Source organism: Hydractinia symbiolongicarpus, chromosome 15, assembly GCF_029227915.1.
Source record: "Hydractinia symbiolongicarpus strain clone_291-10 chromosome 15, HSymV2.1, whole genome shotgun sequence".
Classification (NCBI taxonomy): Eukaryota; Metazoa; Cnidaria; class Hydrozoa; order Anthoathecata; family Hydractiniidae; genus Hydractinia; species Hydractinia symbiolongicarpus.
The window spans coordinates 9,162,784-9,178,887 of NC_079889.1; the positions used below are offsets into that span (position 1 = coordinate 9,162,784).

A 16,104-nucleotide genomic window follows, 5' to 3' on the forward strand; every position below is an offset into this window, starting at 1 on the left:
GATATCGTAATTTTTAACTGCGTGTAGAATTTTTATGATAGCAGCGTTGCAGAGGAAATAAGAAGATGCTGTTTTTTAAAAAACATAATTTTGCCGTAGCAATGGTAGGCATAATTTGAACAGCAAATCGCAAGAACAATTTTTATGAATAATTTCATAGTGGATCATACAACAGACCTTTTTTCAAATCCATTTTCGTTCCGCAGAATATGCGTACTAAAATACCGAATAACATAAAAACGAGGTTAGTTATGAGCAAATTTTTAGTTTGCAGCGAAGTATTGCAAATATGGTTTGTTTGCTAAAAATATTTGCAAAATTAATTTGTCATACAGATTGTTATTAACATTTGGTTTATAACTTACATTTTACACATTTGTGATTTTAGCATTAGGATACTAGTTGGACTTGGTGGGAAAAGTTGGACTTTTCTTGAAATGTTCTTGCTTATTTTTGTCACATTTTAAGCCTCTATTGTCGGTTGTATTTGTTAAAAAAATTTTTTTAGGAGGATCATTTCTGACGTATACTGCCTAAAAAGAAAGAAATTTTTGTATAATTTTGTTCCCAAAATGCTTGTCATGTCGAACTTTAATTGGCTGGCTTCTTCTTCTTCTTTCTTCTTCTATGCCCTTTCGATTTGTAAAAACAGTGTTTTATTTATTTTGGCAAATGGCGAGGCAAATGACTTTAAAGTCATTTGCTTCTGTAGACTAATCCCTTTATGTTAAAATGAACAGGAAGACGGGACGTCAGCCGCCATTTCTGTTTAAACTACTTGCTGTTTTGTCTGGTACATGCTTGCTGGTATATGCTACCAACAAGTTCATTTTATATTTTTAAACTGATCAGAGTCATATGATGTGCCACTGAGTGTTAGTGAACTGTACACAAAGTTTTATAATTTAAAAGCATCTCCCACACAGTGGTATGAATTGTATATAAAAACTTTGTTTTATAATAGTATGCGTGTAATTCCTTTATTTAACTTCGTAAAAGATTTCATACCTGCAATGCTCAGACATCACATGGAATAATAATGAACTCAATTTCTAGGTTTTCTCTTTTAGTCGTTGCCTGTAGGTTAGGTAATACTGCGACGTAGGCGCCTCCTTGGTTTTCTTAGGTATTTTTTGGTTTCCAAATATTAGGATACATTACAGATTTAGTGGTTGTAGTTGTCAGCCGTATACAATGACAATGTGATATTCTGTAGACCAGAATATATGAAAACTGACTTAACTTAATTCTTAAATTTAAGTTCAAAAAATTAAGTAAAAAAGAACTTGTACCAACGTATAGAGCTTGAGAAGATAGAAAAATATTGTATATGAATTATTTCTTTTGCATTTCCGAGTTATTGTCCGCATTGGAAACTATAATTTCATTCTTTCCCTTTTTTGTATTTTACTCACTCCAGGTGGACTTTGTATACAAGTTGCTTTGTCCTTTAAAAAATAGGGGAATATTTAGTACAGAGAGACGAGTTCAATGGAGATCAGAGAAGCTTTACAGAATGCCTACAAACATGTTATTTACATAAAAATGTTCAATACGTTTTAAAAACACATTTATTTGACCATTATAAATAATAAATAAGAAAAAAAACTTAAAAACCTCGTACATATATTTTGATATATAATCTCATTTCGTGTTATTCACAAAGTATCTACAGATATCATATTTACTCGAAGACGATGTTGTTTTAAATTTATACACTTTAAAAAAAATTGGCCATTCGAATGTCTAAAGTGCTTTTAAAAACTACAATATTTTATGGATGACAGTGATGAATTTTCTCACCGAACTAATTCGCGCACTTCATCCAAAACGAGAAATTTCATTTATTTCCCTCATCATTGCACAAAAAAACGTAGAAAAAACGTCTATATACAAACTCTTTTATCATGTTAAAAATTTTCTATTTTATTGATGCAAGCGGGCTGTATGTTCACGTTAAATTTCTTTTTATGAAACCAAATTCCCGTGCAGTGTCTCAACTACTTGTCGTTCCGTGTCGGATGATTTTGATAAGTGCGACGTCGTCGTTAGTTTTGATAGCGCTTCGACATGCAGAGATGACGTGTGTTTTTGATTTGCCAACTAAAACAAAATTTCAAACAGATTTTTTAGTGCCCGGTTGTAAAGGGCTTAAAAAAGAAAATATTTAGACCACGCGGCATTGAGATATTGTCGACTTTTTGAAATTAAATTTTTAGGGCACGGAGTAAATCGTTCGATTTATTCAGATTTTGAGACATCAAGTGTTTCAGTTTTTCATCATCGACTGTATGGGCTTTCCCTAAAATTTACAACAAAATATTCGTCCATCTAATACAGAAATTACAGATAATCACCTCGTAGGTTTCCGGCTTTCTGTATAGTCTGATTGACAACTTTCAAACATTTCAACAACTCCTCATGGTTTGTGCAACGTATTTTGTAACCGTTGATCAAGTCTCGATTTAAATCAAACAGCTCCATATAACTACGTTTCATATTTTTCCTAAAAAAGCATATGTATAAAGAACAAGTAACTCGGTTTTCCGTCTGAGCACAGCATTAAAATGCTGTCAATTTCCCAAATCCTACCTTTAAAAGGGCTTACAATCTGACGCTAGACTGAACTTCCCATACAAAGTTAGAAGCCACAGCAATAAAAACAACTTACATATCGAAAAGCAATCCAGCGTCTTCACTTCGAACGACCAAACTTCGAATAAGATTGGAGTGATCAGCCATTTCAGCTGTAAGTTGCTTACACACATTGTGTAGTTCATCAACCTATGTGAAATAAGCGAAACTTAAATGGACCTACCTGGATTCAAAACATCAGAAAAAAGTAGTAATAGGAAGTTTAAAAATCCTTATTTTTGAACCGTTTCGACTCATTTTGCTCACGAGTCTGCCATTACCAGGTCGAATTGTTGTCGTAATTGTTCTCAGAATAAACTCATGATCTTATCCTGAAAAACTTCTTACAAACCATATTTTAGGACATTTCATTTTGCGCATAAATCCACCATGTTTAAGCAACAATTTTTTTTCTAAAAAACTGACTGCGCCCCACATTCGAGGGTCTATTGTCCAATTCTGAGAAAAGCTGGTAACGGAAGAACGGACGGACACAGGTCACTTTATAAGACCTCGTCTGTACACAAAAAAGCGTTTACGGAAGTCTTCGGGTATTTACAACAATTTTTTTTTCTCTTTGTTCTTTGTAAAGATTACTATTTAAAAAAAAACAGCCGTTTAAATCACATAGCAAAAATAACCGGAAACAAAACATCAAAAATAACCGGAAACAAAACAGCAAAAATAACAGGAAACAAAACATCAAAAATAACCGGAAACAAAACATCAAAAATAACCGGAAACAAAATAGCAAAAATAACAGGAAACAAAACATCAAAAATAACCGGAAACAAAGTAGCAAAAATAACCGGAAACAAAACAGCAAAAAAAAACCGGAAACAAAACATAAAAAATAACCGGAAACAAAACAGCAAAAAAAACAAAAAAAACCGGAAACAAAACAGCAAAAATAACCGGAAACAAAGGCCTACCTTTACTAAGGTTGATTTCAATTCTTCCATATGGTCTGGAAATTCGGCCAGAGATTGCAATTCCTGTATGTCAAGGTACAAAGTACAAGATGCGCGAAATGTTTAAGAAACAGAAATTTCATTTTAATACTTTCATACTAAAAAATCAATAAGAAAAGGAAATACCAGCCGTTATTCACGACATATTCAAAAGTTTAAAGTGCTTTGTTTTTCGTGATATGATTTGGGCTAATGTGTATACAGAATTTACCATAAACTCTCAAAATGCACGTCAAACATTCGAAATTTCATACGTGATAAAATCGTTTCGCATTGATTTAAGTTAATATCACCACAGTATATCTTAAATTTAGAAATCCATGACATAAGCAACATCCTTCAGCAGATAGATGACACAGTGCTTAATCACGAGCGTGACATGGCTCCTCCTTGTGACGCAACAACAACACGTCAATGTCTCTTTATTTTGAGAAAGCAAATCTCTAATTTCTTATGAAAACGTGTAAGAGTTTCAGACCTATTTTACGGTTTGTATGCTACATCTCAACATCATAAAATTTGCACTGTCAGCAATATAGCGGTGAAATAATTTGTAGTATTTCGCTTTAGGAACGCAAGTAGGATTTCGATATGGGTCCAAACAACCCGTAACTTCTTGACAAAACATACATTGCACAAAATAAAAAGGAATACGAACCTCTATGGCCAAGAATGAAGCTAAGTTTTGTATAATATCACCAGCCAAGCCGATATCATCCGTTCGAATGATTACCTAAAGATAGCATAAACATAACCATCCAAACATGAAAGTGGATCCATTGAAAAATGGTGAAAAGTCCTAAATTTACGTTTCTAATAGTCTGTCTCAAACGTTCTAAGCACTGACGATGTTCTTATTGATTTACACATTGAGTAAACAAAGCAACGCATCTAACCTGTCCCTGCGATGACATGGTGATGTGAATTGGTAGTTGAGTACGAGCTGATAAAAATTTCATGTCCAGTTCTCCTCCTGTTGCGGTGATTTCGTTCGTGAGCAAAAAGTTTTGATTGGCCCATAACACCACCTGTTGATAAAAATGAGAACAAAAAAATTAGATTTAAAGTGTTTAATTAATTAATATTTATTAATTAAACACATTTTGTGGATCGAAAAAAAACACCAGCAAATTGGTTTGTACTGAACAAAAAAGAAATATAAACATAACAAAATAAATAATTATCATCAGCAAAATCATTAGCATATTTCGCAGGGTGAATAACATAAATTAGTTATACCAAACAATGCTACGGTATACCTCAAAGTCGCTATTTCAACGATTGCAAAATAAATGCAAGCAAGAATTAATGAAAGGTAAAATAAATGTTACGAATTCCGGGAATCAAGAAGACAAAAACAAACAATGGCAACATGCATTTAATTGGTTGTGTGTGGACGGCGAAATGACATTAGATGGAATAGCTAGTCAAATTTTTGACAGAAACTATCACACGCAGAAGAACTAATTTCTGCACACTAAAATTCAAACACGAGAATTTTATTCTACTGATAAAATTCAAATATATCATGTGCAAATCGGTTAAAACAACAACCTCAAGTTTACATTTTTACGTAGAAAAACAACACGCACCCTGTTGACTCTTTCGTTGACATCAAATTTGACAAAGGACTTCGGTTCTGTGTACCCTTCTGGACATATCTCATACAGTGAAAATCTAAAAGAACGAAGTAGAGTCAAAAACAATTTTACACAATACAGGATATTACAAAAAAACTAAAAAATCAATATATGGCTCAATAAATCCAATTTCCTTATGAGATAATAACAAAATTTTACTTTGAGAGATTCGAAAAAATTAAACATGCTTGGCTGTACAGGACAACGAAACAACGCTAGGTAGAGACTAACAAAGAAAAGATCTTTTAGAGAGCTTCTAATTAAGAGTAGATACTACTTGTTCTCGCCATATGGCAAATAAACAAACGGATAACAAAGTGGAAATGAAGTTACCTTGGTAACTGCCTCGTTAATTCAAATACGTGGTATTGTTGGCTAAAAATACAAATAAAAAAAAAAGTCAGGTTAACATCTTAATTGTGTTTACAACCAAAAAAACAACCAAAAAAAGAGACAAAACAAGTATCAGACAAATCAACAACACGAGCTTTACTAATTTTACTTCGTACAAATCACATTATGATAGTTCAATAAATTGATTGGCTGAAAGCAACATTTAAAACTGTGCTTATGTAATTTGAAACAACATTTACTTATGAACAAATGTTTTATACCCATTCCCCTTTTTACTTTATTGCTACTTGATATCTAGCCAGCTCACCTGTTTTTGTATCCCACAAAAGCTTTGATATGCAGGTCGACAGGAATATCACGAGGTGGGTAGATGGGTATTTGAAGCATGTTTGAAAGTTCGTTTTGTTGAGGATGAATGACAAAACTTTCACCATCAAATATACCTAAGTAGGGAGAAAACATAATAATAATAACAGCGTATTTATAAAAGACATTCCTAAACAAAACGTTCTGATAAAAATGTGGCAGTGGCTAATATACATTTTATTATTTTACTTGTTTTAGTATAATACACTGAAATTGCTGCAAGGGTGTGAAAAACGTTTTGTACAATAATGCACTAAAGTTCTCTTCAGCTACGTTTCAGTCCTAATATTTTAGTGAAACGATTTTAACAGTAAAGTGCCAGAGTACGAACTAACAAAAACCAAAAAAAAACAACAACTCGCTACCTTCAGCGAAGATCATCACACATCGTACAACAGTCTCGTTTGTCGTTCGGACGGTCAATTCCACGTAAGCTGGGCATTCTTCGCTGCCGGCCACAACATGTAACGATGTCTGCAGCTGTGTATTTGCTGGTATCAAGCCGTAGTTGGACGGCATACTTTGACCACTTTCCAGTTTAACAGCCACCTGGGACAACAAATAAGGTGTTATTCGCGAATAATTTTTATACGTTATAAGAACGTCTTAGCTAACGCTGGATGTGCTTGTTTTTTTTAAAGATATTGTGGCTTATTATTTCAAGTACGTTCCTAACTTAACAATTATCTTCAAAAAAGCAAAAAACACTGTCAATACGAGTTGTTTAAAACCTATCCACAACTTCATGTCAAAAATTACTTTTTTATTGCCAGTTACTAAAGTCAAGAATCAACAGCCAATTTTCGTTGAACTTTTTTATGCACGCCTCTTGGGAAAACTTATATAATTCTACTTTGTAAACACATCTACTCGCTACACTTTTTTAACACACGTCTTATTGTTGCTTGTTGCCTGTCAAAAAATGCGGTGCTGCTGTCAGCGTACAAAGCTTGACTCAAACATCAACATGTTAGGTTCTTGTTTCCATAGAATTTACTCTTGTGCTTTTACACATGGCAAATTTGGATTAACAGGCTTATATGAGCATGTTTTAATCGGTTTCTGAAATCACATGTTTTGTTTATTGCATACAAAACTATAATTTACTGCAAAATTTAGTGGGTATGAATTTTTATATCAGAATGCCACAACAACAAAACTCTGCAACAAATCCATGGTACGCTTAATTTTATTGTTACCACATATGGTCAAAATGTGCCATACTGCAAAAAATCTTTCAGTGCGCAACAAGATTTTCCCTGAAAATTTAATTTTAACTCTAGTTTTAAAGTATATTTTAAGCTTTCAAGTACATTCAGACTGCATTGCATCAAATCACACTGGCGTAACTTAACTGTTCGCATTGCTACCCCTGAAAAGTGTGCTCCGACGAGACAGTTGCACACGTTGTAGTGCAACTTTCAAAATAAAATACAATCAGTGCCCTGCAAATGTGTTTGATCACGACTAAAAAAAATCTTCTTTAAGAATAATAGTTGTCTATAATTAGCAATTCCTTAAATCACAAAGCCTTGACTTCATATTCCTGTTGGTATCAACATTCAAAACCTTTGACTATTTGTACTGCCACTTACAGCCTCTCTGGACTGGTGTTTATTTAAACAAAACCTTTTTTACCAGCTACAATGTCATATTTGTCTTTATACAGGTCCAGTGATTTCACTAAATTTTTCTTTACATGGCAAAAAGCTTTCCTTTCAAATATTTTCTTTTGCTTAGCTTGTTTTCTTTAGCTTGTTTCTCTTTCTTTAAAATTCTTTTCATATGGACAATGTACTTTTAATGGAAAGCTTACAAAATAATACCAGTTCCTTTTCAATAATAAAAAACAAACAATGGTACAAAATTTTAGTTCACGTACTTTCCGATATTTCTTAACACGAGTGGATTTTCTGGTTAAGTACTTACTCTGCTATTTTCTTCATAGTTTGATATCTCGAGCAACAGGTTTTGCTTTCGTTGAGTCAGCTCTCGCAATGCATCTTGTTGTACCGTCAAATCGACGACCGGTTGTTTATTTTCGGATACCGTGGGAACAAATCCCTTCACTAAAAAAAAAGAATGGATATCAACATACCGTTGCAACTTTAAATTTTTCAATTTTTTCTTAATAATACACCCGCTTAACTTATTACACGAAAAGTGTCTCACCTTCTCCATCCATCGAGCAAACGACCAACTGGTCTTTACCATCCATTCGGTAGTCAGCATCCAAAACAGCTGAAACAGCAGTGCTCAAGTTGTCTTTGAACACAACTTCTCCAGTACGATCGCTTCTTGCATCCACCTACATAAAAACATGTTTTTTTCGATTCCTGTCACCTGTCAATAGAGTCCGAAGAAACGTAAACTTACTTGAGATTGCACTCAAATGATTTAAGGGACATATTTTAATAAAATTCATAACATAAACTTTAAAATCAATGTCAAAATGATATTCTTAGATTATCAACTGCAAAAATATATACCAAGTTTAAAAAAACAGGTTTTAATGAAAATGGACCGGAAAAATTCTCGATTTTTAGGTTCATCAAGGTATAAATATATTTCTCTAGTATTTAAGTTACTGAACACATGGCTGAATAACAAGTCTGTCGTTTTCACCTAGCATGTCACAGACTTATAAAAAAGGCTTACTATTAACTCCAGTGAGCTTAAGTGTAAGAAAAATAGTGCAATATACAGAGACGATTTATTTCATTAGAAATTGCATTATATATTTATAAGTCAACAAACAAAGCAATGCCAAACAGGTCTGATCACAACGATTCAATAAAAAGTACCTTTCCATTAGACCACCCAGTCACAAGTTCTGGTACACCATCTCCATCTAAATCGAAACTGTGGATGGTTACAGCTTGATTTTTTGACTAAAAAAGAAAAAAAGGTTATTCTACAATCCTAAAAGAATTCACTCTAATTGTATTTTCTGAGTTCAAAATATGAAAAGTCATTGATACCTAGTTAAAAAAATTGAATAGATTTTCGCAAAAATGCCTCTTTTACCTTATAACGTAAAGCTATTAAAGAAAATAATTCATTAAACTCCACGTTTGATACTTCGTGTTTAATAGAAAGTGCTTCGTTGTTAATACAAAGTAATGCGTGTTTAATACAAAGTGCTTCGTGTTTAATAGAAAGTGCTTCGTGTTTAATAGCAAGTGCTTCGTGTTTAATACAAAGTGCTTCGTGTTTAATACAAAGTGCTTCGTGTTTAATACAAAGTGCTTCGTGTTTAATATATAGTACTTCGTGTTTAATACAAAGTGCTTCTTGTTTATTGCAAAAGCGGTATAAAAATAAAAGCAACCTTAAAACAACAAACTTAGTGGACCATAAACACAAGAACCAAGAATAAAAACCACACACTTTTATCCTCCAGTAACGAGCACTTCTATCGTAAACTCCAACTGTACCGTTTGATAGAGCATAACCAAATCTGCTACCATATAATGCATGCAGTGAAGTAACAGCCTATAAAATAACAAGTTCAATTAACGATAGTAAAGACGTTAGAGTGATAAACATAACATAATCTCGGTCGCAGTCTGGGATCCATAAGAAGGAGACAGAAAGCATGAGACCCTGCAATTTAACTTGAGACAACGAAGTATTAAAATGGATTATGAATTAATAGAAAATATTAAAGAAGAACCAAGGATTACTTAAGAGTTGAAAGGATGTTATAAAATAAAGCTTGTAGCACGAGTGTTTTTACCTATGAAAAATAACATATACAGCCTATGAAAACGGCAGCAGAAGTAGAGCATCAGCGCAGTATTGAATACAAGCAAAAATTAAAAAATTGACAGCTTAAAACTATTCCTGAACCCTCCAAAATCCCACATGGGTGGTTAAATGAAGATGAAGAAATGTCATCTTGGTCACTGGTTATGTACCCAGGTATCTAATCATCTCATGATTTACCTAGCAGAATTAGGAAACAAAGATTTAAATGCTACTTCAAAATAAATAAAAAAGGTATAAGCCTCTTGGCTTAAGCCATTTAAAACAATTGACTTTAAATGATATTGCCGCTGTTATCGAAGATGTCGTACCAGAGAATATTCTATTTACTGCAGATTCTAAACTCGAAGTCGAGTCACTTGAGACAGGGAATGATCGGACAAAGCTGAAAAAGATTTAATCAGGATAGATAACATAATTCTTTTGTCATCAAATAAAACAGAATTTGTTGACCATATTAAAAAAATAGTTGAAAGAAGTCAGTCAAAAGAAATTCAAGGAATACCAAGATAAAGCTGCAAATAAAAACCGTTTTTTATTTCGAAAATCAGTAATTACTACAGCTAAAGCATCTAAAGCACATGATATGTTATCGAAAATTAAAAGAATTGCCAAGGGCAATGGATATATCGGTGTGTGAGCACTTAATCAAAATGTTTTTGGTTTAACATTTGTGGACCCAAACATACCAGCCTTTAAATACCGAAAGACAATGATGCTGTGAATACATGGTTTGTAATTAGGCAATTTGTTGCCTTTGCTTAGATATCAGGTACCCTTATTCAATTAATTACATATTGCCAACTAATTTTATTATATTTGAGTAGAAGATGAAAATGGAGTGCTACGCTTAAAAAAAACAAAAAATACATTATACAATGTCAAATACAAATGTGTGTAAGCAGACTAAAGTCTTCTTACTTTGTTGTATGGACACCACATGGAATAGTTGTTGACAAAATTATTTTTGATAAGAATTTATGGTGTGATTGGAGAGAAAAGCTGATAGAGTAAACTCAAACTTGTAAAAAATTTGCAATATTATCTTAAGAGGGAAGAAAAAGTAAAAATCACGCCTGCTACATATCTACAAAATAAAAATAAAAAAGATGTAACAACAATGATTACATTCCCCAGAAATTCGATTAGTTAAAAAGAGCAAAGTTGACTAACTTTCTGCGCCACTACAACAGTACTGGGTAAACCATCATAGGCAAAAAAATATTGTAGAAATATTTTGTATTTTTAGAAAGTAGCTACAAAAAAAATCTTTATATTCTACATATTTTTTCTATTTATTTTTAGATTTTCCGTCATATGCTGGCCCGGTTACAGAGGTGTTTTATAGTATTAACTGCCAGTAAAGCCAGCATCATTGGTAGCTAGCATAGTCAACAGCTAATATTTTTTCCTAAGTTTTTTATTTAATTTCGTGTTGTTTTTACGTTAGCCATTTTTTTTTAATTCTTTGTACTATTTTTACCAAAAATCTAATTTTTGGTTAAATATATATAGGTGTATACCTAACCAATCCTAGTCAGACACAGATTTTTATTTGGAATTATAAGCATTCACAAATTTTTCTGAAGATTTCCAGTAATCTGCTAAAAGTATATCTTCAACATTTGTTGTGATTCCTAACTACGATATTATGATCAACTTTCTTTCCATTCATTGAAATAGCAACAGGAAAATTGTAGCATCATAGTAATCGTGCTCATTTTTTTGGAAACTTTTGAAAACTGGTAGTCCTTTTAACTAACTGCCTCAGAGGCATATCATGCATATCTTTAACTTATCCCTGAAGATTATGACTTTGAACTAGAAGTGTTTTACAGTTAAATTATGTACCTCTGTTTCTGTCATTTCTGCAATGATCTCATCATCTTTAAAAACTCGGATATCGAAGTCTTCTGAACCAACAAGTAGCTATAATTGGAAATATTATTTGAATTCAGTTGCAGGATAATGATTTAAGAAAGGTTTTAATCAAGGCTCGGACATTATACATGCAAAAGCAGTCAATACACGCACATTATTGCTCACACTAGTTGTATATACATGTGCCATTCGGACCATTTGAATGACTAAGAATCACACGCAATGTTATAAACCAAACTTACTTCTTTGTTACCATCACTATCAAAATCAACAAGAGCTAATGAACAAACATTATCACCTGTCACCTAAAAGAGAAGAAGTTTTGCCTTATAGTGGCCGGAAATAAATTTAGCTAAAACGTACTGATGTATCTTAATAAAACTAACGATACTAACTAACGATACTAACTATACATTCTATATAGAATAGATTAAACAGTAGCTTAGATAACCAATATCCTATTCAAGCTGTTAAAACCTTGCAAGCACGGCAACGGCTCAACTAGACAAATGCATCACTTTCTCATGTTGGACGCTAAGCAGAAAGAAACGATTCACACTATCTTAGCCAGGACTTGAACCCATGATCTTTTGCACTATAAGCGACGATTATACACAAGGCTATCAGTAAGTTGTCATTGACAAACAACTTTTATTCTTAATGTAAGAAAAAGCAGACAAGCAATACGTTACAAGAATATGCACACTGATTTTTTTTTATTTCCAACACAATGTGCTGAAAAACGAATAAATTAACATATAACAAAACTTATAAATGTTAGAAAAAAACGTTATGAATACATTATGATCCAAATGTAAAAAAAAAAATATATAATATAAAAAAACTCACTGTCCAAAACTCATCACTTCCTTCTGAGTCAAATCCTTGAATTGAGCAATTACCCCCAGCCAAAACCAATGGAGTAGGATTTGTACCCACATTTCCAACAAGAAGAGAATTTACACCATCTGGAACCTAAGATAACCATTATAATTGCCATTGTCTAATACGTAGACAGACTTGGTTTGGTCATGATAGTTAAAAAAAATTATATTCAAGCTTAGTTATGCATTTAATAATTAACCCAAAAATTGGAACAATCTTAACCGCAAAGCTTTCTAATTAAACATTAGGAACTACTGTAGAATTGATCGACCTAATGAGGCTGAAAATTTGCTTATACAAAAGATTTGGTTACCTCTTTATAGAAAAGGTCTGAATTATTTTCCACATCGTAAGCCAACAAATTAGTTTGAGTACCAACAAACAACATGTCTCGTTGACTGTCATCTAAAGAGCCACAACATAATGCGCTAACTTGTTGGTTGATATTGAGTAAACTGATATCAGCATTGGTTTTGTTTTGTTCAAGACGACCACCAAGTCGATCCAAACGTTTGTGTGGATTATGTATAAACACCTGTAGACAAAAATTCTTATTGATAATTACAAAAATATTTTACTAGTGAATTCTTTGTGACTAACTGATTTGCCCAGATTAACCCAAAGTTTATAAAAGGAACAAAATGACAGCAATAAATATTTGTTTATGTCAGCACTTTTTCTGTAACGTCATCAAAAACTTGAAATTTGCACAAATTACGACTATTTGCTTAAAATTCAATTGTTTTAATTCTGAAGCTAATTTTTTTAAAGTTTAAAGTTTCTGGTAGCCAAATAAAAGTTATTTAACTTATTTTCCAGTTTTTACATATTTCGCATACAAAAAATGAAAACAATTGCCCAAAAATCCAAAAAAATCGGGAAATCGGATTATGTATCCAAAATTTCTGGAATGATTAATTTGATTAAACAAAGTTGTGTTGTACGTTTAAAGTTCTAAGAATAATCCTATCAAAAGTTATCATAGTTTTCCGATTATAAGATGTTTATAGAGATTTTTGAGGATAGTTTGGAATAATGAATAATTTCTAAGGCTCTTAGAGGTATTGGCCTAAACAGTTGGCATACAGGGGTCCAATAGATAAAAATTTAAAACTCAGTAAGTACGATAACCATGCAACATAGTAAAAAAAGTTACAAAAAAATTATGGTAAATGGGGGGAGGTGGGATGGGTGCCAAATGGTGTTAAAAAAAATGTTAAATAGAGCATTAAAGAGCAAAAAATAGTTGTTACACATAATGACTGAATATTTTAAAAACTTATAGGCCAAAAACTGACATGCTAATAAACATATTGTACTGAAAATCATACAAGAGACCTTAGGACAGCCTTGTCACAAAATTATGTTGTATTGATTAAAGGGTATAATCAGCCTGAGTCACATCAAACTTGTCATAACACATTCATGTTATCGCTTTATCACACCATGTTACGTTACTTTTTTATTGACGAAAAATCAAGTAATCCAAAAATAAAAAACGTTAAGTTGCGAAAATAATATAATAGAACTTGCTATAACACTCCCTCCATCAAATATCATGTTTTAAGAGATTTATTAACATAGAAGCTTTAATGGCCTTACTTTTCCAGCAGTTGTTGCAGCAGTAAGACATGGATGAGTGCCATCAAATTTTGCAATTGCTGCCATGCGTGGAAAGATCTTATGGTTTAGTTTCATAGAAAAGACTGGAGCCAACATGATTGCATCAACTTTTAACCTGTAACATGAAAAAGAAAGTTAACAGAACTTCTGAAGTTTTCTAGAACTTTGACTTATGACAGATCTTTAACGCTTGCGTTGTTTCATGTAAAATTTGTGAAAAAAGTGCAATGACTATAATAGGCCTAATAGTTTTGTGAACATATAACCGATGATTTAAATGTGTGCAGTGGAGACATTTAAAACAAACGACCCAAACAGATTAGGTTTGATGCTTTTACTAGCTTTCTATACACATTTTTTCAAAAAGAAACCAGTGAAAAAACTCACAACACTGGCAGTTTGGCAATGGTAATACCTTGGAGGAAAGAATACGGAAGGAGAAACAACTTCATTTCTGTACGCTTTAAATGTATTGAATTTTCTATTGTTTTTAATTTCAAAAGAATCAGTGCGTGAGGTGCTCGACCGAGTCTTTTTCGCAAAAAAATGATCAAATTCCATATTCTCCTTTAATAGGGGCTAACTTTTTTTTATTGAAATCTGACTGTAACACGCTGCAGGCACGTGATATTTGTATGGAAAGTGTGCCTAATATAAGTCGGTAAGCATTGCTGTTAAAAACTTCAACAATAAGTTTGGAAATAAGCGTTTAACCATGATATTAACCTATTTTTGCAGGCTTGAGTATACCACTTTGATCATGAAAAACAATATAGATAGATATGCGCCGGACGTGTGCCGACAAAATGTGTGCTGGATTAATGTTTATTCTAACTAAAGAAATAACTTCTTATAGCAGAACGTCGTTTTAAAACGAGATATAAACTTTTTCTTTTTGTTTACAAAAGTGTCAAGCATGTGCTTCTTCGCTAATTATGTTAACATAAGAACAAAAGAAATTTTACCAATTTCAATGTGGCTTCTTGTTTTGGTATTATCATCAAATTCATGATCAAATTATCTAATTGTTTTTATAACCAATCATAATTGCGAATTGTTATTCACGAATAATTTAGTCACACAACCGCCAAAATTTCAAATTAAGTTTCTATACAGACACCTGCTAGAACCTCACGCAGTGTTTCAATAGAATTAAAAGAGTTGTTTCTCCTTCCGTATTCTTTCCTCCAAGGTAATACTGAATGTTTCCTATTTGGTTTCTTGGACTCTGATGGCATCCAGATAAACCTAAAAGCTTTCCCTACATGTAATAACTATTGTTCTATTGAGTGGAAACAAGGATTAGAAAACGTGCAATTATACAGTTTGAAAACTTAATGTCTTATCATATTAACTTTATTAAAAGAACATAATCAACTAAATGACAAATCATTAATCATGATCCTATGTCGATTCCATTGAAATTGACACTCACACGATATATATCGAACTGAATTGACATTGACTTGTTTTAACCACACAGGTGTATGTGCAAAAATTTGTGAAATATATTTTATGGAAAACATATTTTTTTCTTAACTTTTAATGCCTAAAAAACGCAATGAAGGTTTCCTATTTTCTGGAAGCTCAAGCCTCATGTTTTCAAAGTGTGGTTCAGTTTAAAATACAACATGTTAAAAAAAGCAATGTTGTTTTATAATTTTACTTTAAAAAAAATGCTGGCTACATAATTGTCATTGTTAAAAAAATTTACTGAAGTAGTAAATGATGCACTGAAAGTTATCGAATTCTGTTAAAAAAGAGATTAGAAATGACATTGAAGTTAGAGATAACATTAAAGTTGTCCTGTAAGTTAAACGAATCACTCTGTGAAAATGAACTTTCCATTATTGCAAATAAGACATGAAACAATAAAATAAACATACCAGAGTACTTTTCTTTTTCTAAAATTTTATGAAAACAACAACGATTTAACACATATTCTCATTTTTTATGTACTTCTAAAAATAAAATAGTTTATT

The 16,104-nt window shown here is 32.3% G+C and overlaps 1 protein-coding gene across 1 annotated transcript; it reads right to left on the bottom strand.

The window, feature by feature from the left end:
• Positions 1 to 1,498: 1,498 nt before the first annotated feature.
• On the bottom strand, positions 1,499 to 16,094 carry LOC130628969 (Bardet-Biedl syndrome 2 protein-like). Its single transcript, XM_057442034.1, has 20 exons — positions 16,009 to 16,094; positions 14,102 to 14,237; positions 12,813 to 13,034; positions 12,464 to 12,589; positions 11,857 to 11,919; positions 11,585 to 11,662; positions 9,356 to 9,460; positions 8,770 to 8,856; positions 8,138 to 8,273; positions 7,895 to 8,034; positions 6,331 to 6,514; positions 5,907 to 6,042; positions 5,579 to 5,620; positions 5,198 to 5,282; positions 4,502 to 4,633; positions 4,264 to 4,338; positions 3,567 to 3,629; positions 2,672 to 2,784; positions 2,358 to 2,506; positions 1,499 to 2,103 (listed from the first exon to the last, which is right to left on the bottom strand). The coding sequence occupies exons 2-20, from the start codon at positions 14,216 to 14,218 to the stop codon at positions 1,997 to 1,999; spliced, it is 2,160 nt and encodes a 719-aa protein (XP_057298017.1). The 5' UTR covers positions 14,219 to 14,237; positions 16,009 to 16,094; the 3' UTR covers positions 1,499 to 1,996.
• Between the last annotated feature and the right edge of the window lie 10 nt (positions 16,095 to 16,104).

Coding starts and splice junctions, on each gene's coding strand:
- LOC130628969 (XM_057442034.1), bottom strand. CDS start 14,218: ATGTTGGCTCCAGTCTTTTCTATGAAACTAAACCATAAGATCTTTCCA. Junction 11,920..12,463: donor GAAGTGATGAGTTTTGGACA/GTGAGTTTTTTT, acceptor CTTCTCTTTTAG/GTGACAGGTGATAATGTTTG. Junction 6,515..7,894: donor ACTATGAAGAAAATAGCAGA/GTAAGTACTTAA, acceptor TTGTTGTCCCAG/GTGGCTGTTAAACTGGAAAG.